The 27,766-nt window shown below is 48.3% G+C and overlaps 1 protein-coding gene across 2 annotated transcripts in view; it reads left to right on the forward strand.

The window, feature by feature from the left end:
• LOC111848066 (cytoplasmic phosphatidylinositol transfer protein 1) overlaps positions 1–27,766 on the forward strand; it is a 71,766-nt gene that overhangs the window by 36,319 nt on the left and 7,681 nt on the right. For both annotated transcript variants that reach the window (XM_023819787.2, XM_023819805.2), the window contains exons 2-8: positions 13,293–13,441; positions 18,168–18,256; positions 19,415–19,422; positions 24,502–24,573; positions 25,846–25,941; positions 27,214–27,369; positions 27,577–27,640. In XM_023819787.2, the coding sequence (XP_023675555.1) occupies positions 13,293–13,441; positions 18,168–18,256; positions 19,415–19,422; positions 24,502–24,573; positions 25,846–25,941; positions 27,214–27,369; positions 27,577–27,640 (634 nt within the window). The remainder of the gene's footprint in view (positions 1–13,292; positions 13,442–18,167; positions 18,257–19,414; positions 19,423–24,501; positions 24,574–25,845; positions 25,942–27,213; positions 27,370–27,576; positions 27,641–27,766) is intronic.

Here is a 27,766-nt window from a genome sequence, read left to right on the forward strand (position 1 = left end):
TCGCTGTTATGCCTAAACACCGCAATAATAATTATCTTTGTGCAATGAGCCCCAAGTGCACTGCAGTTGCCACTTGATGCAGCCCCTTCTGTAGCTCCTCAAGTAGAGTGTAGCTGCAACAACACAAAGGTTATGTGTTTGAATCCCTGGGACTGCACCCATAATTTGTAATCATTCTCTCTACTGTAAGTCATGCTAGATGAAAGCATCAAGTAATTGTTGAGTGCTGACTTCAGCAGAGTCATCAAGATGGTGGAATTTCAAAATGGCAGACAGAGACAAGCTTGGCTTCAATCGTTTGGAGTGGCTGACATAAGCGGGGTCCTCCGAAGCAAGAGTGTCTCTGAGAGACAGCAGTTGCCTTATATAACTAAGTGTGTTACGTAATAAGCTTTCTCTACCTTAACCAGCTGCTCCTGGGGGACTATTGGCACGTTTCCTCGCGTTAGGGGTCATTTCCTGATCAATGGTGGAGTCGAAACGCAGCGTACGAGGTACCGACGGGGTGTGAGATTAACTAGGCATCTGAACAATGACACCGGCAGCCCAGCCCAGATCGGGAAAGACGGATGAGCAAAGGGGGCCAGCAGAGCAGGGATGATGACGGACTCCTGAGAGCGGCGGACGGGACGTGCATATGAGCTGAAGGGGGGGGTAGGCGACTGTTTAGGAACCAATGTGAGCGTTCCAGCTGTGTTTTCCCTGGGGTCAGTGGGGAGAGGAGCCGGATGCTATTCCTCCCCCTCACGCCTTGGACTCTCCGACCCCCACTCTTCTCTCTCCTCTGCTGCCCCAGGGGCCGCATCGGGCCCCAGGGGGAGGGGGCTGGGTAATGCTGTCAACAGACGTCACATTGGGGCAGCATGAGCAGATGTACGGGGGGATCCCACCCCCAAACCCCCCCCCTAACCCCGCGCAGCCAGGCCGGCATGGAGCTGACGACGTCGGCTCTCCGGGGACGCGAGGGGCCCCTTCCATGCGGCGATGCTGATGGCCCCCAGTCGCTCGTCACGCTGCTGCCGCTGGTCTCCATCCTCTCTGCTTTTTATGAAACGCTTCCTCTTTCCTGTTGATGCGACGAGGGCGGCATTACTTCACAAGCACAGTTCAATCTGTTTCGACATGTCTGACTTTTTTTTTTCCATGTGTTGCGTGTCACACAATCTCAGAGCTCTCATTCGGGGCGGGGGGGGTGGTTGAAATGCGGCGAGCTCAGCCATGCGAGCCAGACCACAGCGCCCATCCGACTGGCACGGAATGTGATGCTCGGACTGCGCTTTACCCGCAGCTGTGCGCGCTTCGCTCTGCTACTGCGCAGCAAATGTGCAACATCTGGGTGGCATGTCAGCAGCAGTCAGAGCGACTCAGCGACTCCAAGAGCCATCCAAAGCCACTGGATTATGATTCATTACTATGTTTATATCTGCAGTTATGCGCTTAAAATCCATCTGCAAATAACAGAATTAGAATAGAATAGAATAGAATAGAATGGAATGGATTGGAATAGAATGGAATGGAGTGGAATAGAATAGAATGGAGTGGAATAGAATATAACTGTGATTCCCAATCTGGTCCTCGGGGACCCAGAGACAGTCCACGTTTTTGCTCCCTCCCAAATGCCGGTAGCAAGTTAGGAGGGAGCAAAAACGTGGACTATCTGGGGGTCCCTAAGGATCAGGAAACACTGGAATAATGTCTTTATTGTCATTGTACATGTACAGCCATGTTTAAGAGCAGCTCAGGGTAACTCCCTGTGCCACAGCTGACGCAGCACCCAATTCAACACCCAATTCCCAGGGCTTATTGATTTTGGACATATCTCTTTGAATGGTAGGACTAGGAACACGATGGGGCCGCTGATATTATGACATCATAATCAGAAAGATCTTCATTGGCCACACTAAGTACTTGTCTGGGTGGGTGTGATGTTGTGATATTAAGCTGAAGTGCTGATACTCCCAGTTTAACACGTACCTGTGGGCCTGAACTGTGCCCCTCATTTTGGCTTCATCTCAAGATGAAGGTTTTCTGCATTGAGAACAATACTTGAGCATAGCATTAAGAGCAAAATGTGAGGGATCCGCACAGGGGCCGTGCAGCCGCTCACAACAGGCTCCCGATCCGTCCGTCCGAACTCTTGTCAGCGGTTGACTAAATAGCGCGTGAAATGTAACACTGATCGAACCTGCCGTCCGACTGGACATCCATCTTCCAGCCACTTATCCAGCAGAGGCTGAGGGTGCCTAACTGGGAAGCTCAGGCCTAGTCAGGGTGAACGGGCTGCTGGTTGCGCTGATGGCTACAGAAAGACTCCCGTAGCATTATCGTATGTTAGAGAACCTTTGGCTCCCTTGAGGCGCAGTCACCGTGCCAGACAGCCGGAGCGGGCCTGCGAAACGACAGCTCATTCCTTCCTTTGTTGTCATAAGTATGTAACGTCAGAGAAGGCCAAGCGAAGAGCTTGTTTATTACCCTCAGCAGCCGCCGCTATGTTCTCTGTCACGTCTCCACTCCTGTGGTATTTTCAAACGGTGGTGTGAGACGTCAGCGGTACCGTCGTGTTTCCTCCCCGCCTTCTCCGGTAACTCCTGTGATCTCCCCACAAGCTCGCTTTTCTCTCTTCGCTCCCTCCTCGCCCGTCCTTTGCCAAATCTGCTCCTCGTCTGTCGATTTCATTAATTCCTGTCAGACTAGAGGCTTCTTGCAAGCCAGCACAGATATTAAGAGGTAGGTTCCTTTACTGTGTTTTTAGAAATTCTGGAAAGAAGTCCAAAAAAATGTATACTGGCTAAACAAATGTCCTACATTTAAATGTCCTCCCCAGATATGATTCTGTTGACTCTCACAACTATGAGTTTATGAAAAATTCATGATTTGTAAACAGTGATGAGTGGAGCCACAGCAAAATGTAGTTCCTCTAGTGTTTTTTTCTTTTTGGACATTTCTGTAGAAAATAAGTTATTTTTACATCATCAGTGTATTTTTTAAAGATAGTGACCCCCCAGCACATAGTGCTGTGTAGGTCTTTTTAGGCTGCTGCTCCCTAATGATGGTATCAAACGGGCCCCCCGGGACCTCAGCCCCAAAAGGTAGCTGGGCAGCATTTCTGCAGTTGCTGCCTGACAGTTCAGGGGTGGGGGGCTGGGGGTGGGGGTGGGGCTGGGGGTGGGTGGGGGGGATGGAGGCAGTAGGGCTAAGCCATTTAGACCGGCTCACCACAAGAGCAGGAAAGATGAACCCAGACCTCTCCACTGTGCTGTCGGCCGGGGGTGTTGTGAAGGACACTTTTAAGGGGTGGGGGCCATGACAGCTTTGGAGTGCCACTGCTGGAGGAGGGGGGGAAAAATGAGAATGGAGGTAATGGGCCTGATTTTGAGGGAGCTGTGCTGAGAGGGTGTGTGAGGTGGGGGTTTGGGTAATAGAGGAGCACTGTGAACACCCCCCCCCCCCCCCCCCCCCGTGTCGCGGGTCTGCTCCATGGCCGCAGCCTCTGCCTGATGTCCTCATACGTTTCTGTTTGACATCTTTAAGCATCCGTGAGCAGGCGTCTCTCCCCTTTCTCGTTTACGTTCGGCAGCTGCAGGTTGTCTTAACGCGCCTCTGGGTGCACAGCATCGCCTGCGTCACACGTTTCCTGCAGCTGGGAACACATCTGGTGGCCGGCATGCGGATGGCCGCCGTGTCTGAACGCGTGGGGGTGAAGGGATGAATGTTAGGCGTGCCAGAGGCATGTGTCAGCCTGGAAGGTCATGTGCCTGCAGGGTATCTGCTCGGTGCTACAGGGCAGCGATTAACCAGAGGGAGTGAGCAAACGGTGTGGGGGGGGGGGGGGATGCTGCTCCCTCTGTTGGTCACGAAGGGTTAAAAATTCTTTATATTGATTCTTAAGCTGCTGGAATACAGAAGCTGTATGTTTTAATTTGGATCACTGTTGTCAAGCGCAAAATCCGTTCATATGCTGGTCGATGCCGGCTCTTTTTTTTCCAGCAATTAAACTGAGTAACATATGAAGCCCACAAAGTACTCAGAAAGCAACCAATCATATGCCTCCGCTGGGGGGTGTCACAGAGACACAGGGGAGTGTGAAAACTGCATTCTGCACTGCACCTCCTCAAGGCTATAAGGGACAGTCACTGTCACCCCCTCCCAGTGAAGAAAGAGGCACCCAGTTCGGCTACATCCAGAGGTGGATAGTCCAGGTCCCGAAAGTAAAAATCCAGGCCAAGATTTTGTTTCAACCAACCAGCTGAACTATCCACCTCTGGCCACACCCCTTGTATGAGGTGACCACATGCCTGACAGAGTCCCCCTGTATTTACCTGTCGATGGGAGGGGTCTGTAGTCCTGGGGTGACAGGGGCTTCCTGTTCCCAGAAGCTGCGGCGCAGACACATTAATGGGGCTGCGGATGAGAAGGGGGGGGCTTTCCCCCACCTCGGGGCAACTCCTGCCCTTTGCCAGTCCGGCAGCAGAGCGTTAGCTTATTAAGCGTGCGGCTTAGACAGCTCCCCCCACCCTGCCCATCATCTGTGTCTTTCGGGGGAGACTGCTAGACATTATATACCGCTGGACACATTGAATATTAACAGCGGCTACGTTTATGGGCTGTCGTCAGTCAGGGTGACGTTATGAGGTCATGTAAAATGCACCAGTGGAGTGCAGTTCTGTGGAGGATGTAGCTTGGGCTAAAAACCGTTGTCAGAAATGTACACCTTCCTCAGCTTGGCACGAGTGAATACAGTAGGATTAGTTCAGCATTAATCTTTTTTTTTATATAATCACCCTGCCTCCTTATTAAAATTCAAATTGGGTGGCTCATCTCACGGGGTCCAATCGCACGGTTTACGGGGCCCCCGCTGGTGAATTCCGGCATGTTCGGCTTTTGTTATTTGGCTGACACCCCAGCAGGTGAATACTGTGCCGCTGTTTACACATGCTGCCTTTAAAGGGGAGGGGTGGGGGGGGGGGGCTGATGGACAGATGCTGTAGCATGCTGGACGGCACATGCGAGGCAGCGACACACAGATTTTTATTGGCTTTCGTAAAAGAGTCTGCAGGTGCAGACATCTCACCTTTTATACATGCAAAAGAGATGTAAGTTTTGCTGAAATATGAAAAAAGGCTGTACCCATCCTGCTCAGGGTAATCCCCTATCCTGTGCCCTGTTCCACATGGGATAGGCTCCAAACCCCTCCCTGACCCTGACCAAAATGGATGGATGGATGGAAGGAAGAATAGACAATCCATCTCTTTCTGTTGGCCTATGACTGTGGTACTGAGTGCTGGATGTGATGTATGTCCAGTTCTAGAGAGAATGGCACCAATATGGAGGCTTTGGTTTCCCCGTCGGGCATTAATCACGCTCTCATAGCGTGACATTTACGCGTGCTGTGTTTTAGCTACTCATTGCCGGCAGCAGCTTATTATAGCCGGTTATGCTGGCAGCTGCCGATGCCACAAACGTATTCTTTCACCTCCTGCACGGCTGATGTCGCTAACGGGGACGCTAAAAGCTAACGGGGTGCTTATAAGCTGAAGGTGCATTGTTAATCTGCTAAAAAAAAAATAGAAGTAGCATTGTAGCATCGTTTAATTTCACGCTTGGAATGTGTCTGCAACGCGCTTCTGTGCCGCTCGTGCATCGTGTGGCAGGCCCTTGCGGCAAGGCACTACCGATCGCCCAGGCCTCCGCTAAGCCACTGGCTGTTAATTCTCAGACGAGCTTTCAGCTGGCTCAGGCAAGGCAATGCGCCGTTTAATGCGCGCAGAGAGCCAGGCCGGAACACGCACGCCTCAGGTGCCTTTCTCTGCACGCTCGTTTGGAAATTTGTTCGCTCGTGTTTTTTCCTTTGACATCACTTGGTGTTCACCAAGACCGGTTGCCGTATCTTTCTGAGGAAACCAAGACAAGACCTGCACTGCACTACGCATTTTTCTCCCTCATTTGTATGCAGCTATGGGAAGTAATGCATGCGACACAGCCGTTTAATCAATAGTGTTTAGTGCAGGGGTAGGGAACCTGTTCTGTGGTCCCCACAATGTAATATAAACCTAATCCACACAGACACACTTTTATACATACAGTACTGTGCAAAACTCTTAGGCAGTCAAAGGAAGTTCCGTTTAAATGATCATCATGTGATCAATGATCAATCAGCCAATAACAGTTGGTCCCCAGGACTGCAGTTGAGAATCACTGTTTTATTATTGGCTGATTGAGAGGTTGTGCCAAAAACCCAAACCGGCTCTCCATGGATCAGGTTCCCCACCCCTGGTTTAGTGTAACCAGAATGCCTGCTTGGGCCCCAGTCTAACGGCACAGGCAGGGGGGGCATGTACGGGAATCACAGGGGGGTGCTGACACCACAACCTCATAGTTCTACACCAACATGATGATCATTTAAACGGAACTTTCTTTGACTGCCTAAGAGTCAAAACAGTACTGTACGTATAAAAGTGTGTGTGTGTGTGTGTGGATTAGATTTGTCCCCCACAATGTAATAAAAACCTGTTATTTTGATGTTGTGGGGACCTTTTTTCAGGTCTCCACAAAGATCTGTGAATGCAATCAAAAAAGTAAGAATAACAAATATTTAGTTTGGTTACTTATGGTTAAGGTTAGGGCTGGGTTGTGGTTAAGGTCGTCGTGTTGGGATTAGAATTTTCCCCATAGAAATGAATGGAGAGTCCCCACAAGGATATAATTACAAGGCCTCAGTAGGACTCACATATCCAGGGACTTACTAAATACAGACTCAAACTGTACAGTGCAGCATTAACGCCTGTATGCAGATGTGCTCACAGATGTCTGTATAAAGAATGAGCCCAGGGTATGGGGCAGCATGATGGCAGCACTGCAGGCTTGTGGGAGGCAGTTATGGCCATGATGGCCGTGTGGCTGGATGGAACGTGAGCGTCTGTGTAATCCGCACGGCCCGGCGCCGCAAGGAACCTGGGGCCGACCTGCTAAGAGCTAACAGGCCATCTGTAACCGTTTGTAAGGGAAGAGCAGCACTCCCTAGGCGACATCCACCTGCCAAGTAGGCCTCACGCACACTCACGCACACTCACGCGCACACAGGCACTTCCTGGTGCCCCGAGGCTCTCAAAGCCCTGGGAGAAAGTGAGGTACGCAAGATTCATCCAACCCCCCATAGGGAGATGACGGCCTGTTCTGCTTGGCTTGGATCTTAAATTTTACAGCAAATCTCTATTCCATTATAAACCTAAAATTGCCTACGTCAAAAGCGTTGTGGTAGCTTGCAAACCCTGCCCACTATTTACACGGTAATAAAACTCTTACATACATGTAAATGCGTGTGCATGTGTGTGCAGTCTTGTCTTGGATTGAAAATCTCACTCCTGCCAGTTGACCAAAGTTGGGGACACTGTAAGGGTCCTTGGGGACACTGTAAGGTTCCTTGTGATCCAGCAGACCCCAACTTTCCCTCTAACCCCAGCTGCTGCCTCTCTAACTATTATATCACCTGTTGTCCTATTATGTATTATGTGTGTGAATTCTGTTAACTGGTGGCAGGAAACCTACTGTCTGCTTAACTGTCCCATAACACAACTTTTAATCAACCTTCCTTGCTGTACCAAAGTGTGCAATTTGGAAGGCACCAGAAATTTTCTTCCAGGGGCAGATGCTTCTATAAAACATCTAAACACACAGAGGAGTTTTATTGACCTGTGAGTCTTTGTGGACGTCGCCATGCCAATTCGCCATGAAATGACACCTGTATGTCTTAGAACCTCTGTAAACGGCTCGCAGAACCTCACAGGGCAGCAGACGTGTTCAGAAGTTCTCGCAGCTAGAGATCGGGAGTGATTATGTGTTTTATGCTCCGTTGTATTAGAGATCCTGCTGAAACATAACAGTGTGTCTCACCAAGCCTCTCGCACAGGAACTGAATCGATACACTTTGTTGGTAGATTGATGTGTCAATACAGCTCCTGGAATGAGATGTTCTTCTTGGTGAACCACATTGGTGGGGGAAGTCTGGTAGCAAAATAAAGGATTCGATCAATTATGTCACAGGGTTGCCTATTCAACGAGCTAAAAGATTTATATTTATTGTTGACTAAACACAACTGGCATAAGAGAGCTGTATCCCAGACATCGGTTGAGTCCATCTGCTATTCTCAGCACACAGTTCTTTGCAAACTAAGTTGTCCTCCAAGAAGAATGAGGAGTAAGCCAGCTTTGGCTGATCTGGTGGTGGATTAGAGCTGTATTTATAACATCTCAGAGTCTTCCCACAAATCCCACCGTCTATCATGCTCGCACATAAAGAGTGAGATTCTAACTAGCACACGTGTAAGGACATTTTAGGTATAATTCACCTGCAGAGTCTGACTGTGCTCTCCGCACACATAAAAACGTAAGCTTAATTGGCTTGCAGAAAAGGATTCTGGGAAAAAAAAACTAAAAATATTAAATAGAAAAAATAGCCTAAAAGATGCTTCTATCGAAAAGAATGTGAGGAGAAGAGTAGGAGGACAGGCAGTATGTGTGAAGCCACAGGCAGCTGGAGCGGGCAGCTAGGTGGCGCTGAAGCAGCGATGACTGCGAGGGGGTCTGGGTGGTTACTAGGCAGATCGTCCCACAGACTTTCTGAGTGCTCGATATTACGTGATGTGCAGAAAGGTCTCACTAGAGTGACATATTGGTGCCATTCTTTAATCACATGCTTTCACACTGCTGAGTAGCAAATTATAATTACTGCGAAATTAGTTTAGTATGGCATTGAATTGGCTGTTGCTAGAGTTACATTCACTGAGTATTTAGTCCAAACGAACATGCAAGTGAGAATCTTAGTGAGGGGCCTTACTCAGTGGCCCAGTGGTGACATCACGTTGTCAGCCATGGGATTTGAACCAACAACCTCCTGATTAGGGGCTTAGAGCCATACATCACATACAATACAATGAGTGAGATGAACTACTTTACAAGTTTCTGTCATCATTGAAAAACTGCATTTATGCAAATCCTACTAATGAAATTTATAGGTCATTAACACTTCTGCCTTTTAGTCGCGATGAGCCGTACGCAGTCTGGCGTTTCAGCATCATTATCGGGGAGGCCTCGTATAACTAGCCAGTGGCGTCTGGCCCCGCGAGCTCCACGGCGCCCCCCGGAGGGAAGCACGCTTTCATCTCCCGTCGATGGGCCAACCCGTACTTGTGGACTTAATCTGCATGAACAAATGTTGCGCTTCAAAGCCAGGAACAAACATGGGACGCCCCATAAATAACAACGGTCAAAGTTTAATTTGATGCAGCCGTAAAACTGCAGTTTGCAAAGTTTTATCGGCTTCGGGTATGATATAGCTGCGGATGTTTACGATCAAGGACATGTCTGCAGCTTTGATTTATCAATCGAAAATGACTCATTTTACTTTTTTTACTTTGCTGTAAACATTCTTGGCGATTCAGTAATGAGCACTGGACTGGACAAAGTCAGGTCTGCTTTAAAGTCAGCCAATTGTCTTTGCTTCCCTTTGCTTAATTGGGATTATACTTTGTGTGGCTTTCCCACTACTTTCTTGATTCTTCTTCTTTGTTCCGTGCTTTGATGGCAGTTATCGGCCACCCTTTGGAGAGAGTGCCACAGAAAAGCATTAGTCTGCCTTTAAAATGAAGGCAAGAGCGTTTTGATCTCTCCTGCAATTGTCTTTCATTTAAATTTAGGGGCAGAGTAATACAATGCAGCATCTAGTTTATTTGATTGTCTTTCACGTCGAGAATTACCAAGAAAACAGACACAAGGGACTGTGAACCGGCTACTTTGCTGAATAGATGTCTTGTCATTTCATTGTGTAACCTCTCGCTCCCACCTTATTCACTCCTTTCACAGCGCTCCTCCCTCCATCAAGCTCCCCTCTCCCTCTCCCTCTTCCCTCTTTCTCTACATCTATTGACGGCATGAAAAAAAAGGGAAAGAACACGATTAATTATTTGCCAGAACTTTAACCTGTGAGCCTTAACGAACAGCATTTTCCGGGGCTCCTTTTGGCTATCCGGGGGATTTCAGTGGAGACTGAATTTAATTAGTTCAGCCAGCCTGTGTATCGACATGAAAACAAAGGTTCAAAGGACAGGGAAAGGGCTACTTTTTTTTAAGAGCTTAAAGGAGGGATTTTTACAGGGACTAGTGCAGATGAATTTGCCACAGAAATGGACGAGAATGAATAGTTTATGGTAATTTATTTTACACACAAAAGATGAGCCTATCAGCATCCACCATTCAGGAATGAGAAATATCTCTTGGCCTGATTGATAGAGGAAAGCGTAGGACATGGAATAAAGCCGTATAACTACCTGGCTGTAATTCTCCCAGAATCCTGCCCGTGTGTTTAAAAAGGCTGAGGATGCAGCTCACCATGCAAGCCCGCCTGCTTCCATCTTTCCGTTTCTATGCGCTGGCAGCAGCCAGGGAGATGCCCAAGGGACGAAGGTGTGACAAGACCGGTGGCAGCAGGGTGAAATGGAGCGAGGCTTGGCACTCTTTCGTGTCGCACCCCAAAATTGTCATTTGCTTGCGGGGAAATCCATTTCAGGACAAAAAGAAGGGTGTGGCTTCTTTATCCAAGAGGGTGTGTGTGTGTGTAGTTTACATGTTGCCCTTGTGTGGCCTCCAGATACTCCTGGTACTTCGGTTTCCTCCCACGGTCCAAAGGAATGCACCTTGGCACGCGATGTCGGCATCCCTGAATGGGTTGCAGTATGTGACTGAGTGTGCATGTGTGTTTGTGCATGCCCAGTGATGGACTCAACTGCTGTGGATAAGCTTCAAGCCCCCCGTACTGAATAAATTTTGAAGGATGGATGGATGGAATATCTGGAAGCCACTGATGATTTGCCCATACTGCACTTTTTCTCTCGCTTTCGCTTTTCGATCTCCTGCAGTTTTTTTAGCTTGAGGCTAAGTGGGTCAGAATTAGTCACAAGTGGAATTGCAGAACCAAGGTTGCTTCCTGAACTTGGACCCAAAAGACGGTCATTTCAGCAGCACTGGGAGTGTCTGAAAACTCGTTATTTCTCTGGGAAAATATTGCCACTCTGTTTAAGCGCTTTTTCCGAAGTATCTGGCACAGTACTTGATTTTTCCCGAACCTCCTTGAGATTATGCTGAGAAAGACCAGCTGCAAGGCAGAGGCATTCCTACTCTATTCCTCATTCACAGCGTAACCAGTCGCTCCCCAATGTTAATAGACAGCAAATTTTGAACCTGCCTTCCAGTTTTGCTATCCGTATAACCAGCCGGGATCAACAGCCTGGGCACCTGATCTGATGACACTCAAACAATAATTCTTTTTTTGCCCCTCTTTTAAACATCTAGAGCAGTGTGTCCAATCCGGTCCTCGGGGGACCCCAGACAGTCCATGTTTTAGCTCCCTCCCAGCTCCCTGCCAGACAGTCCATATTCTTTGAGAAACACTGGATTAGAAGGAACCGCAGCCACATGCCCCCCCCCCCCCAGACACAGACTGCCAGGCATTATGGGAAGTGCTTCAGAGCTGTAGGCCTCGTGACTTTACATTTATTTATTTAGCAGCCGTTGTTTTGTCCACAGTCGCTTATAAGAAGAGAAGAAAGCTTGGGGTCAGAGTGGAGGGTCACCCAGTGCACCCAGTGCACCCACTAGACAGAATTCCTTTATTGTCATTGTTCTGGGAGCAGGAACAGTGAAATTTCAGTCGTAGCGTATCCCATCTAACTCACCTACGGCATTCAAACACATAGGAAGAGCGAAGTTCGGGGTCCAAAGGCAGGGTTAGTAATTTATCTGGCACCTTTACAGTGGTTTGGGTTAAGCGTCTTGCTCAAGAGCCCAACAGAGATATGAGGATTCTAATAAAAATGGGATTTGAACCAGCGACTGCATTGCCTATGATATGTTGGCTAGATGTGTCTGGGAATCAGTAGCACTAGAAAACAAACAGTGATATACAGTATAAGTTGTCGACCAGAGGAGAGATACTGATTCATATTTTCTCTTTCATGCGGGGTCTATGGACCCCCAAGATCCCTCTCAGTTCCAACACTAGTGATATGACTACTCTGCCAGTCGTGGGATTTGAACCCACCACCTTCTGGACATGGGCACATATCTGTAACCTATGTCTGTAGTCGCATGCGATATATATGCTTGTATGTGACACATCTGTACCTTCCGTGTAAATCCTGTTAAGCTATTTCAGTTAAGAATGTGAGGAAAACGAGTACGAGTTTATATCCACCCCTCCCCGATCCCTCCCCACCCATGTGCTGTTTCTGCGCATTGAGATCTTCGGAGAAGGCTCACGAAACGTCGGTGCAGAGCTGCAGCTCGTGGCCGGAGCCTGTCGTGTGTTGCTAAGCAGCCGCTGCATTGATCTCCTGCAGCTGGGGTCTGAGTTGAGAGGGGAAGTCTGCGGGTCCTGCTGAGACGGACGTTCTCAAGGTTGCCCCTTGCGGCACGAGCCGTCTCCTGGCACACGGGCCGGGCTGCAGCTGTGTACCGCTAATGCCACGTGAGAGAGGATGCGCCCAGCACCCGCTGCTCTCCCATAATTACCAGTCTTATGTGACTTTTTAAGTTTAAATTAAAATCATTATGTGTTACATAATAGGTTACTATTTGCTTCAGTGCTCAAGTGTCTGTTTTTTTAACACCTGGTGTCAATTCTATTACTGCATTCAGGCAGGGCCCATTTGAACAAAGCAGCCATTAGAAGGCCTGGTGTATCACCGTTAGGAAGTACAGTACCGAGATAATCGGACGGTAATTGCTGGATTAGATTCTGGACTGGATTAATGTAGTCAGGGTTGGCCTGTTGCATTTATAGTGATTAATTGGATGATGCTGTTGATTCTCTGTAGATCCTCTGCAGGTTTAACCTTGCTGACACTGTAACTGTCTTTCTGGTGTTTATTTTTAGCCCTATGACAGATGTTAGCTATTGTGTCCCTGTCAAGGACAATCAAGCCATGCACAGACTGTTTATTGACGTTTTTTTCCTGAAATATGTATTTGATAACTTCCAGAAGGTATAATCCTAACCCTGATTCTATTTATTCTTGATTATTTCTTAAATATGGACTTTATAATTCCCAAGAGGTATGACCCTAACCCTATTTTTTCTTAGTTATTTCTCGAAAATGGATTTAATAAGAGGCAAATGAAAGTTCAGTATAAGTAATGTTGTCAAAGTGAACGCCAGCACCTCTTTGCATGTCCTGCAAGTGGCTGTCGATTAGCCGGACGCTGTGTCTGAGTCCTGCTCTCCCCCCCCTTGCTTCCCCCAGTACAGGATCGGACAGCTGTACATGATCAGCAAGCATAGTCACGAGCAGAGCGACCGCGGGGAGGGCGTGGAGGTGGTGCAGAACGAGCCCTATGATGACCCCGTCCATGGGTGTGGTCAGTTCACTGAGAAGCGGGTTTACCTGAACAGGTGAGTACCGGTGAGCCCCTCCCTCGGCCCCCTCCCGCAAACATGCTCGTGCCTCCGTCGACACGAGTTCACACAAGTTAAAAGCACGTTAAAAATGTCTCAGAAGAAAATTAAGCTGTCAAATTAACAGTAGTTCATTTCCCAGCACTCCAATCAGAGAGTTGTAGTGTTTGAGTGGCTCTGATGTTCTGAGTATTTCAATGAGCATGCGTGGTTGGGCAAGGAAAATCTATCCGTAGGCATATGGCATATCTCAGATTCCCTCTCAGGAGAACGCCCTAATTATCAGATTCTTAATTAATTCAAGTAGCAGTCAGGATACTGAGGGCAAGTGCATGTCAGATGTTTGCTATTAACGCGGAACGAGGTGCATGCAGTCAGACTGATACATGAATGAACGCCGGCTTAACTCGTAACAAGCTTAGCCCAGAGTCTCTGCTCCTACCAGATTCAGAGTCCAGGATTCAGGATCCTGCAGCCACTGCGTTTGTGCACCAGTGAGCACCTGACGGACGGGAGCTCGGGGAGCGGGGAAAGTGGGAGGTCCACAGTGGGCTGTTAATTCTAAGCACTGTCAGCATTCCGGGCAGGCAGGAGCTAAGATTGTTGGTGACTCAGCGAAAAAAAAATGTAGCATTTGTCCTTATCAGGCCTGCAGTGAGCGTATGAGAGGTAGAAGGACAGAGAAAAAAAGACAGAGAGAGGCAGGCCTGCCTTCAACATATCAAGTCACCGAACCCTTTGTAGTAATAATCACCTGTAATGTTGTATTCTCCCTGAAATAACTCTAAAGGTCACATTTCAATAGGTCAGAAATTTCTGAAATGAGTGTAAAGCTGGTAGAGGTTTGTGTAAAAACCAACACAGCAGATCCAAGGCCCCTAGTCTTTCACAGTCAGGTGTCAGCTCTAAATACTCAGTCAAATAGGATACACTTCCTGCACACTACCTGCACACATCCTGCATACTTCCTCCACATTTCCTGCACACTACCTGCACACATCCTGCATACTTCCTCCACATTTCCTGCACACTACCTGCACACATCCTGCATACTTCCTCCACATTTCCTGCACACTACCTGCACACATCCTGCATACTTCCTCCACATTTCCTGCACACTACCTGCACACATCCTGAATACTTCCTCCACATTTCCTGCACACTACCTGCACACATCCTGCATACTTCCTCCACATTTCCTGCACACTACCTGCACACATCCTGCATACTTCCTCCACACTTCCTGAACACTACCTGCACACATCCTGCATACTTCCTCCACATTTCCTGCACACTACCTGCACACATCCTGCATACGTCCTCCACATTTCCTGTACACTTCTTCCACATTTCCTGTACACTTCCTCCACATTTCCTGCACACTTCCTCCATGTTTCCTGCACACTTCTTCCACATCTCCTGTACACTTCCTGTAGCTTCCTGTAGATTCCTGCAGGTTAAGCACAGAGCTGCTCTGCTTTTATACGGCTGTGCATAGCGGTTACATTCGCAGGTCGGGCTTGACAGCTGACACATTTGGGAGGCATTAGGCGCAGCGATAACGGGCGTAACAAATGCAGCAAGCTCAGGGGAAATTCACAGGAAACGGCAGAACAGCGGATATGCCCAGAGTTGTGCTGGTTTGTTATTAGTCACTCAGACCTGTGTGTGTGTCTCAGTGTCCTTGTATCTGTTATGGAACTGCAAAGTCGGGATCAATGCCCTTCAGCTTCCAGTGTCCAGCTCCCTCCCAGGTGCCCCATCCTGTCTACAGGCCTTACCCCAAACATAACCTGTCCTCTCCTCATTCCATCAAGCTGCGGAGGGTCGGGACCTTGCAACCGACCGGCACCAAGCTGTCAATCAGCTTGCTTCTGCCTTAAATCCCACACAGAATGCCTGCCCACACTCCCCACGCGATTATTTCCAGCAGGGGTGGATAAAAAGGGATAAGTGAGCGCCGTCCTCTCCGACACAGCCTTCTGCTCGGGGATCCAGCAGCAGATGGATGGGCTCATGTCAGAATATCACTTTCAGAAGCTCCGCGCCTCTTGTCACTTCAGCTAGAGCCTTGAGGGCTTCTCTTCTGTCCTGGACCTTGCAGTTATTTGCTTCCATTCTCCTAAAATGATTGGGAGGTATGATGGTCTTTTGTACTCTGGAAACGAGCTTTTTTTTTCTAGCCAGGTCATTCTAGCTATTATGTGGCTGCATTACTTATGGCTTTATGTGGTGCAGATACAGCCAGCGCAATTCTGCCGGCGGGACTGGGGAAATGAATGGAGCCTGAATCACACCTCAAGGAGCACGGCTAAAATTTTAAGGCTAAAATTGAATATCCGGCAGAGTCAGCAATGATCACCTGCCTGGAAGTGCCCCCCCGGAGGTTAGGGAGTGAGGTGTGGTGATGACAGGCCATTTCCACTCTGGAAGAGAGATAGCATGGGGGTGGACACGGGTCCACCAGCAGCTCTGCAATCAGCATCGCCGGTCCGTCGTTTCACATTCACACCGGGAGCCTGAGCAGACTTATCAATCAGTGCACTAATTAAATATTAAATTACTGCCATGTTATTGTTGTTGTTGGCATTTTCATTGCCACCGTTTTAATTACCGCTTATCACAGCAGCACAAAGAGGCTGTGGCTGAGGGGACCCCCTCCCAGTTAGGCTGAAAGCAGTACAGGAGGCAGAGCTGTGGGGGTTTTCGGTAAAACTTGATAAGACTCCGCCATCCGCACTCGGATTCCGCGGATTTTCCGTATTTAGCCAGGAGACCAGTGTGAGGAATGTGAGGAGATTGGTGGGAGCAGCCGATCGGCTGGAGCTGGGGGCCTGCCCTGCCGCCGTGATGGGAGATGTTCCGAGCCCAGCTTCGGCCTGCTCAGCCAGGAGGGCGGCGCCACACGTGGTCACGTGACCATGCCCCTCATGTTTCTGCATCCTGACCGAGGCACTGAGCATCAGAGTCCGCAGCAGCTTCAGCCCATGTCCTGTTTCCAAGTCTTTGGTTTGAAAACAAGGGTGTAGATTTGCGTGTGGAGAGTAAGGGTATGTTCCTACCACCATTGAGGGAGAACTGGGTATGTCTACATGGGTGGGGGGGTCGGAGCAGATTTGCCCTGTACCAACATTGAAATCAAACCTACAATCTTGTGTGAAAATATCCTGAAACTTTCATTATAAACAGTATAACCCAACAACTGAATCTAAAATAATCAATTCTGTTGAATGAATTATTAACTTACGATCACAGAGTCATGCTTAATCAATCATATTCATGACAGTTCTGATGATCCTGGTATAGACTGGTGTTGTCTGATTTATGGTGTATCCACTGTTGTTTTTACTGACCACGCCAAGAGCATAAATTTGAGCATGCGGTCCCAAGTGATTTACCCGCTACAGCAAGGATTTTTAAGTAATTGTATCTGGCATGAGAGCATTACTCTTGGCGGAACGGCTACTGTCCTTTGTTGCTTTTGCTGCAGTGAAATCGGAGCACGGAGGGGGGACGTGGGGCCCTCGCTACCCGCTGAGCGTCACAGAAGTATGGTGGTGCCTCTGACGGCTTTTCTTTGCATGTCTTGGGAAAAAGGAATGCCTCGATTCTATCTTCCTGAAAACTCTTTTATGAATGAGTCACGGGCCTCTCTAATCTGCCTCTTCTCGTGCCGGTCTATGTTTTTCGTCACGTCGGGCATATTAATGTAACGGCTAGACTAAAAAACGGGGATGATATATATTGAACGCGAACAATGAGAAGTCTGCGAACTTGTATATCAGACATTTCTGTCAGTTATCCACTCTGCATGCGCTTCACCTCCTACAAAGGGATAAAGAAGCACAGGTGAGGACAAGAAAAAGTAGCATGCAGCTTTTCTGAAGCGTGTGAGAATACGGCCATCCCAGGACCCCGGGCATTAAGTGGAAGGGCAGTCAGTTTCCTACAATTCATGAAGTAATTTGTTTCTCTATTGCATGTCTGACATTCATTCTGCTGTACTTCTGCCCTGTCTGAGCCTACAATGGCAGAAACCATGGCTAATGGGATGCATTATTCAATTTGTGCATCTGCAAAGGCTCTTAGGAAATTCAGTAATAATTTGCTCCATCCAGGGCAATAAAGGAACCCGGGCATCCGATGCAAAAATGACTCTTTTAATTCAGTGCTACTTGAATGTGCATTTTCATAGGAGTGTTCATCCCCTCCTAAGTGCTCGTGCAGCCTCAAAGAACTCCTTGCGTACCCACGTACCTCCAGATTAATGCGTCTACTTGCCCCTGTTGAAGAAATGTCCAGCCTATCTTACTGAAAGGACAGTTTTTCCAACCCACTGAGGCCCACTGTCATTGGTAGTAATATGTTACATTTATGTAACAGAGCTTCGGTCCAGCGTGATGTATGATTGAGAAGGCAAGGTCAGACAATCTCAGGAACAAGGGATCGAGGGCATTGCTCAAGGGCCCAGCAGTGAAATTTCTCTGTTGGCCCTGGGATCTGAACCCATGACCTTCTGATTATGGGTACAGCATTCTAAACCAAATAGGCTCAAACAGCCTCTGCTCTCTGACACTTGTCTTACTGAAAAACATTACTGCCAACTAGAGGCTATTTCCGATTCATGTCATAGAGGTTTTAACATGCCCAGCTTTTTGTATTTTAATTGTTGCCCCTAGTTTGGACCAAACATTGTCACCCTTATTGCATTGGTCTCTTCCAGTAAGCTCCCCAGCTGGGCTAGAGCAGTGGTCCCGAAAATCTTCTATGTGACGGAGAAGGCCTGGAACTACTACCCCTACACCATCACAGGTGAGACCTCAGGCAAGGCGGCGATAAGATGACAGGTAATGACTAGATTCCCTGGGCAAAGGCTAAAACTGGGGGAGGCTTTATGGGCCATTGGTACAGGTACATTGGAATGCTTCTAGGTCACATATTCTATCTTGCTCTCTGCACACACATATACTTCAGAATAAAGCTTGGGGTTCAAGCATTAGGTCAGTCATTTATCTGATGCCTCTAGAGCGTTTGAGAGGGTTACCAATCTTCCTCAAGGGCCAAACAGAGATACAAGGATTCTGCTGAGGATGGGATTAGAACCAACCACCTTCCGACCTCAGGCACCGAGGATTAACCCACTGAGCCACACACTGTTCCCCAAATGCTGTAACTGCATTGGTTGGGATCGGTCGAATGGATGCACTGGAAAACAAAAATGATTTCTTGTGTGCCCACTTAAGATAAATGCTATGAATTACATAAGCAGCTTGTTGTCATTGGCAGTGCAAGATAGCATAAGAGAATCTGGCTATTCCTGAGCAGTGTGGTGACTTTGTATCAACAAGCTTCCCAGTTACAGCGTGCAGGGAAAGCAGTTGGCTTAGTGACGGATGACCAAGAGGCACAGTTCCTGCCTTCCCTGTACGAGTATGAAACTGAAGATGAGTACGCTGAGGGGAAAAGTGCCATCAAATGCCAGAACATGTGAAAGTGCAATCTATATTAATTATGAAAAAATGAAGAAATGTCCTTTGTTCGCAGTGTGACTGGCATGTGTAAGGAGAGCGGTTTGGAATAACACCACTGATGGCTGAGCCCAACTGGGCCGGCCTGATTCTCTCCACTGGGAAACTGGGTATTCTCAGCAGTGCTCTCTGCAAGCCTGTCTACCGGTCGCCCAGCTGCCTAACAATCACACTGTGCTGACTCATGTATCCCAGTTACCGTCCAGCCTTAAACACCCATCACAAATCACCGTCCTATATATGCCATGTAGGGTGTGAATGAGACTGAGAAAGTCAGTCTGGTATTGAGAAGGAGTGGGCAGCTTGACCCGGACTTGGTGTCTGCAGTCCTCTTCTTCCTTGGTTTTCTTTATCAAGCGATCTCTGTAGCCGATGCTGAACTGTTGATTTTGTTCTCTCTCTCCTTCCCTATCACGCCGATCCCATCCCGACATGACTGCAGAGTACACAGTGAGTATCTCCTCTGTATCTCCTATCGATCCACGGGCCACTATCGGCACCTCAGCTTGGGGAAAACATGCCTAGAAATTAAATTAAGTTAGTAGACCGCATTGTCACAGTGGTATATGAGAATGGAGGGGTGCCTCGCTGATCGGTGGGATTAGAAAAGCGTGCTCTTCTTTTGTGTTACTCTGCTGCGTAATTCTGATTTCACAGCCAATGTCAGGCTGTCTCTCGGTCCTTTCTGCCGATGGCTAATGTATCCAGGTGACTGGGAGTGCGTGCTGAACGCAGGTGCAGGAATTATTTAAAGTATCCCAGCTCCATTTACCAATATAACATATATTTCATAAATCTTCTTAACACAGAGGGGTGCAGACTCAGCAAATAGTATTTCTGGGACAGGCTGTATATTTAATTAATTTACTTTGTCTAAGAAAACTTTGTCTTGCAATGCAGCAATTTGCACAAGTTTGCTTTAAGATAAAAATGAAAAAGTTTTGGGTAATGGGTAATAAAATCCATTTTTTTGTTAAACCTAAAACAAATAGTTTCCAAATCCGCTCGCAAAGCCAGTTGGTTGGCTTAGCAATGAAGTGATACTTACAAGCGAACCAAAACTTTCATGGTTGATACCATAATAATATTGTAATAATGTGTTTTTGCTTAGCAAATGCCCTTTACCAGTTTATAGATGAACAAGATGCACCATATAGTCTTGAATTGAGTTGCATAATCTATACACCAGGTCTATTCAAATCATGGTCCTCAAGGGCTGAGCACTGTTGATTTTCCATTCCTTTTCCTGTGAGCCAGGTGTGAAGCCTCTATGGCCAATCAGAATCAGTAATTATTAAACTAACTCCCTGGGAGAACTGAAAACAAGGCTTGGATTTGGAATCGAGGTCCAGATTTGAAGAGCCCTGCTCTACACAGATCTCTTCTCCATTTGTTGGACATGTCACATGATCGCAATAAACCAATCTGCTTGACGAAGCATTTGGTCCATCCAATGACTTTAATATTGTCGTGGAATGGAGCGGGGAAGCAGGAGCAGGGAGATGGAGAGTCGGGAAACAAGGGTTTATTAAGAAAACACCAAGGACCATAACAAGACGGGCGTTAATGACTGGACAGGGGAAAACATACCTAACGCAGACTTAAATACATCAACAACTAGGGGAAACAGCTGATCACACGGGGTAGATGAGGGGGTGTGGCACACGGGAGGATCGTACGAGCGGGGCAGGACAAATATTCTCCAAGACGTTCATTAACATGTCTAAAGCAGCACCTAAATGTGAAGGTCAGTGTCTACTTTGCTGAAAAAATGTGGGATTAATAAATAAGGAAAAGGCTAAGCATGCTGCAGATTTTTAAGGATAAAAACACGCTGTAAGCTGCGCCATTAAATCCCCTCCCACACGCCGCATTTACTTGAGTGTGTGGTCATTCACACATCTCCAAAAAGGGTGCTGGGCCCGTGCTTCCGTCGTCATGAATCTTGGGCTTATGGCTCAGTAATTAGCTTCTGAATGTGGGTTGTCTTTGGACTTCACCATTCATAATAATGGATGAATGGATAATTCCATTGTACAAAACTGGCCCTTAGACCTAAAGTAGAAAAAAAGTGAATATAGTCGTTATATAATATGATGAAAACCCAAATAGCTCCAGAGGTCCAAATCAGACATTGTACTGAACCATTTTGCTGTTTACTCGCCACTTACATGGTCATTACTTGCCACGCCCACCTTCAGATCAGCTCAAAGGATACTAAATACATTTCAGCCCCTTCTGGACAATGTGTCATTAGTTAGCCTCAGTGGCCTGCAGGCTTGTTCTGGTTTTCCCGGTTCCTGGTTTCATGTCTGATGTCTTGGTCCTTGAGTTTTGGATTTACTAGTTTATCATTCTCTGGCTTCTGGTTTAGCGCTATGTTTTGGATCCTGTTTGCCAACCACATGACCTTGTTTAGTCCTTCAACACTGTCCATTGCAGTACCGACTGTAGCTCAGTGTGTGAGTCCCAGTTAGCCGCCTCTGCTGCGTGCCTCAGAGCCGCCCAAACCCAGTCAGCGCCGAGTGTTCAGAGGCACGCCAGCTGGAGAGAAAACGTCTGACATGGAGAAAACCTGAAAACCTCAGTGCGTGCAGTCGGAGGTGTACCATGTGATCGGCAGTGTTAAACTTTGATTTTTCTATAGCTCTGTTCTGTATTCTTGACTCATTGAGACACCAGAGGCAACGTACCACAGCATATAAGCATTTTAGCACCCAGTAAAGCAAGAGTCCAGCCATTAACTCTCCACACAGAGCCAGAAGCCACCCTGCAGTGTCATTTTCCTTTGTCAGCAGTGCTAATAACTGTGACAGTGCTTATGAAATATACCAGTGTATTCAGGTGCTGCTTCAATCCCTCAAACATAATGTTCTGATCAAGAAACAAAAGGCAGTCTTTAGGATCACGAGTTTGTTCTCTGAGACTGTGGCTGCTTAGCGCTGACATTCACTGCGCCGTCCCGAAGCCAGTGACGCCGCACTGCCTCAGAGATTATTCATGAAAAGCTGCGTTGTAGCACGGATCCGCAAGCCTTGTGTACTCACACGCTCCTCGCAGTAGCGTTTGATGAACCGTGACAGTCGGGGGCCAAATGATTCGAACAACCAAAATAAAGAGAACCTTGGGGGGGGGGGGGGGGGGGTCCTGATGGCCTGTTTGCTGCGTGAGCTCATGTGGGAATCATCTCTGACTCAATGTTATTTAACAGCGTTGCGTCTGCTCAGGGGTCGGCCCGAGAGATGCGTCGATTCGCAGGAAACCCAGCAGAACGTGCTTCAAGCCGACATGCAGGGTGATAACGAGTGACTGGTGTTGATTGGTGGAAGGAAAAGGAGCCACATTGATTTAGAGAAGGAATAAGGTACGTGATTGGCTAAACAGCTGTGCCTGAGCACTGAAGGCGACACCCACAGTGGGCGACCTCACACGGCCTTGGCACAGCCGCCCGCGTGTCCATGACCTTGTTTGTCCCTGATCAGGAAGAGGCTCCTTCCTGGGGTGTTACGATCAGTGCTAGCAGGCATGTCCTCCCATCAAACCCCTACCACCCGCCAGCTCCCTTACCGCATGGTCCAAGCTAGGATGGCACCGGCTTTCTGTAGGTCTGACTACAGCACCAATCCACTTCTTCCTGTCGTGTATTTTACACCCGCATGCCAAATGGACCTGGCGCACCATGCTGGCTTTTTCTTGGAAGGATGTGTGAAGGAAGGGGCCTCATAAAATTAGCAGGAAAAGGTACAAAAGGAGCTAAAGCACTTTAATAGGCCCGACGCGGGCCCTATGTGACCTTATCAAGTCGTTAGTCTAATAAGTACCTACAGCAGTACCTACAGCATTTTCTGTTTTAAATTTATAATGACATAGATCAAAGGCCTCCTGGGCTGAACACAACTGACTCATGAACTCCTTTCTGGCCTGAGCCAGTAAAGATGCTTTTGTTTCCTGCCACTTTGTGCTGTGTGAACACGTGACGCTTTTTGAGAGCATTTTTTAGATGCATATGCTTTAATGTGTGCTACTGTGGTATTGTCAGACTGATTATCTGAGTAGGAAAGAGTTCACCTTTGTATTTGATTAAATATTATTTAAGTTAGAGGAAAAAAACTAACATCTGCATGGTCTGTTTGTTTAGTTCACTTCATGAAATTACGAAATAACAGCGATTATTATCACCCAGACGGAGACAATTAAGAAAGGATGGCTTATTTTCCCACAGCACAAGCAAGACTATCAGATGATCGGGTTTCTTCTTGTACACACATGGTTCAGCCTCAGTCTGAGCTGTTTTCTGTCCTCGGATTCCTCTTGGTGAACCAAAGCATGAGCACCCCCTAAAGGCATGTTGAGGGCATGCACCTTAATGCCAATCGGCCAGCACTGAATCTCTTGTATGATGTTGTGCAGATCTCAGTGCCACAGACCCCCAGTGGCTGACAGGGGCAGGTGGGAAAGGAGCAGCCGCTTTGCTGGAACACTGCAGAGAGAATACCGAGTACTGAGTATAGCGAGTACGAAGTACTTTGTAAAAATCGATTCTCGTTTAAGTGTGCATCTATCTCACATAATGGCCTAAGACATCAAGACCTGCCAGGGAGGGCCAAGGAACCATGGAGATTAATTGCCCCCCCCCCCCCCCAGGTCTCCCTCAGGCTCCTCCTCCACGCACCACAAGCCTCCCCCCCACACGCTGTCCTCCCATTGATTACCTCCCATCGCCATTTCCTGACCGTGCTCTTCTCTTTCTGTACTGACAGCCCCCCTCCCCCAACCATCGCATGGGCCAGGAGGTCATATTGACCCGGCCTGCTATCAGGGAATAGCAACCTGGGGGGGCTTGTGGCTCTACATGGTGAAATAATGACCCTCTCGATCTATCAGGGGGTCCTTTTTTTTAAAAAGATAAGTAATTTAATACGTGATGCATCATCTCCCCAGCATCCACAGAGGTGCTTGCTGCTCCCTGTAAATGCTACCAGCACTGCTTCACAGTCCCTGGGATTCCAGATTGAATTACTGCATTCTGCCCCTAACTGGAGCGAGCCATTTTCGCACTGCATCTCCAGATCCGTGAGATCTTGCTGAGAGGCTCTGATCAATGGACCTCAGCTGAATTGTAGTCCTTTGGGTTGCGTCTGCCTTGGGGCCCCCAGGGGACATTAACACCTGCATTAATGCCGGCGATTGTGGACGGTGTCTTTCCAAAGTCATCGCAAGGTTGACCTCGTTATCGGCGCTGGAGCAAGACGAGGCTGGAGAAGGTGGACCTGCCGATGCTGGAATCACAGGGGTTTAAGGTCTCTCATTACTCTGGAATGTGCTTTTCTACTTCACTCAAAACATGGTCACGCCCTTTGGCTCTAACCATTTGGAAACAACTTAATGATGAGGGGTCAGTGAAGACAGGCGCTGGAATGTAAAACATTTTTTCTCTATCAGTGAAACAGGCAACACCCAATTTCGGTCTTAGACGAATCTTTAAAATGTTTGGGGTGACTTTTGCGTAAAATCTTGCTGTCTTTTCAGTGCTCATTCTTGCCGAAGTTTTCCATCCACATAGAAACCAAGTATGAGGACAACAAAGGCAGCAACGACCATGTGAGTATGAGGAGGTGATGGTGTTATGATGCTTCAGTGCAGCTCTTCCTTAGGGAAACACTGACAGACACACGGCGCGGCTAGAGGACGACACGCATAGTGTGCTGCTGAAACCTTCAAACAGCTTGATATAAAGATGTAGGTCCCCCACCTAGAACCTCTAGCATTTTATTGGGTCCTGATTGGCTCAACGTGTCTGCTAGGCGTCAATGCCACAAAGCTGCAGGAGCCCCCTGTCCGAAGTGGACCACCCTAGGCTGTCAATTCAAGCTGTTGCTTGACTAAAGCAAAGCGATTCTCAGTTATTTCCCCAATGGTCATGTAACACGCATCAGGAAGCACTCTAGGTGGGCAGCATTGCTATCAGCGCCTAGGTCTAGGTCTGGTCCAGGGACATGGACCAGAGCTGGTCTCACCTCACATTCCCTTAACCTGCAAGTTCAGACAGAAGCCACCGCCTCTCCACCCCACCCAAGAAAATAACAAAAAATAACAAATGACAGTAGATTTTAAAAGCGTGCAAGGCGGTACTTGACTGTAGGAATGATTTGGCCTGAAGCAGTTTAATCATGGCAAAATAACACATCTGCCATATCCTCCTTATACACAGATCCCTGGATACCGTTTTACTTTTTATGATATGTGTTATAAGTTCATAGATATAGATATCATCATGCACCTTCATTTCTCAGCCTCCGACGGCTGTATCGCCTGACCTTCTCCGGCAGCTGCTGTCCTGCACTATCAAGCCATTTTTGTATAGCTTGTGTCACCAGGTCACATTCTTGTAAAACATGAGAGAATAATTACATTTATTCTAATCCTAGCATGTTTGGTTCCCTGTTTTTGGCTGGAGAAGAAGTAAATTATCGCAAAGCACTTTGTACAACAGGCGGTGCTTAAAATTTGATCGATCGCTAATCGTTTCATTGGTTAAGAGATCCATCCTAGTCAGGGTCAGAGTTTCTCCCTGCGGTCTGATCACAAACTATCTCTATAAACTCCATTAACCGTGCAACCCTCAACCTTTAATTTAAAGACTTGCTGTGTCGTGCTCAAGTTTTATTGGACCTGAGCAAATGGGTAACAAAGCACAAGAGGAATGCTCAAAAAAAAGCATGTTTTAACAGGAATGTGTTGCCAGCCTCCAACTGTTCACATATGACTGCAGAGGCCCCCCCTTGGAGACAGAGATAGCAGCTTGCATTAGTCAGCATCACCGCAGGCTAGAAGCCCCCAGCGCAAATGTTCCTGTCTTGCCTGTCATTTCAGATCTTCGACTGCGAAACCAAGGACCAAGAGAGAGAGGTGTGCTTTGTCGACATTGCCTATGACGAGATTCCTGAGCGATACTACAAGGAGTCAGAGGTAGGGCACAGAGCATGTTCCAGGGGTGGGGTGGGGGGGGGGGGTTGTTGTTACGGTAATCCTGGGGGTCACAGCCTGGTTGGCCATGCTGATGACCAGTCTTAGAACAATGTCAGCCAATACCCCCTAGGGCAGGGTTTCCCAGTTCGGCCCTCTGGGAACCTCAGAGGGTCCACATTTTTCCTTCCTCCCAGGAGCAAAAACATGGACTGCCTGGGGGGGGGGGGTCCCCGTGGAGCAGATTGGGAAACGCCCCCCTAGAATAGTTCTGGGCATTGCTCAGGTGCCCACTGGTGGTATGGTTACTCTGCCAGTCATGGGATTTGAACCCTTCACCAGCATTTCAGGCCAGTTTCCCGCTCTCTCAGATTTCAGTGTCACCCATCTGCCATTTATTCATTTCGCTGTGTTACTCTCTCTGCTGCGTCCATTTCCCTTGATGAATCCCAGTTTCTGGTTTCTGTGCTGAATATTGCATGGAAATGGTAACAGTATGAGAGCAACCCCTCCCCCCGATTTCCACCTCGCCAGTTCCTCAAATCGGGGTGGGGGGGCTGTGTCTGAGATTGGGCCTCTGCTCACTCTGCTCATCCCGTGCAATGACAACAGTGTCCCCAATTACATATGACAGCCTAACCGAGGGACCCCCAGGGAGGGGGGAGCACCCAGCATTATCCAATCGCATTATCCCCACGCTGGACTGTATCTGTTTTCCAGCTCTGCTTGGCCTGGGCCCCATTGCTTGCACAGTGGGAGAATCATTCTTTATGACAGCGCCTCTCTGGTGCAAAGCTCAGACTCAAAGGCGACTTTTCCACTGTTTGAGCCACTAACTACAGGAAATGTGTGGCTCTGAGCTGGGGGTCTGGGGGAGGATGAAAGCCTTTAACCCTAATTTTTCTAGGGGATGTTGGCTGACTCTCATTGCCTCTCAGACTGGCCATCTGCCATATGGGGCATTTCCATAGTGAGCCAAAGGGGCTGTGGGCTGCAAAATTTGTGGTGGGAGGGGCCTCCTCCCCCAGTAGGGGTTACGTATGTATGTGTGGTGAGCCTGTATGGCGATTTCCAGTCTCAGTCCTGCCCCGCTCACCTGTACGCTGCTTTGGACAAAAGCGCCAGCTGATTAAATGCCACCGCGGATGGTCGACCCTTGTAGTTATTTCCGTATCGGCACTAACCCTTTTGCCAGCATGCCAGTTAGCCTTCTCGGAATGGCGAGGTTCCCCGGCCGCAGCTCTTAGTGCCCCGTGTCGCCGTGGCTCCCCGCAGGATCCGCGCCAATTCAGGTCGGAGAAGACGTCACGAGGGCTGCTGCAGGAGGGCTGGCGGGACACGCAGGAGCCCATCATGTGCTCCTACAAGCTGGTGACGGTTAAGTTCGAGGTGTGGGGTCTGCAGACTCGCGTGGAGCAGTTCGTGCACAAGGTCAGTGGTACGACGGCGTCCGGCTGGGGGGGTCCGGGCCGAGACGCAGCTCTCCTGCCCCTCTCCAGAAGGAGGGTCCTATTGGGGGGGAGGGGGGGGTGGCACTGCTCGTATTTCTGGTTTTCCTATTTATGGGCATGAAGCAGCAAGCACCACCCAGCAATGATGGGTGCTAAAGCATTTTCATCTGTCGTTTTAACCCCCCAGGTTGTGCGGGACGTCCTACTACTGGGACACAGGCAGGCCTTCGCCTGGGTGGACGAGTGGATCGGTAGGTTCACCTTCACGCATGCAACCCCCCCCCCCCCTCCCCGTTTCCTCCTGCTGTCATGAATGGTGACGTAACACAGCTAATCTCTGTGTATGTGCAATATAATGCCATCTGTCTGAAAGGGCC

This window comes from Paramormyrops kingsleyae, chromosome 5 (assembly GCF_048594095.1).
Source record: "Paramormyrops kingsleyae isolate MSU_618 chromosome 5, PKINGS_0.4, whole genome shotgun sequence".
Taxonomy (NCBI): domain Eukaryota; kingdom Metazoa; phylum Chordata; class Actinopteri; order Osteoglossiformes; family Mormyridae; genus Paramormyrops; species Paramormyrops kingsleyae.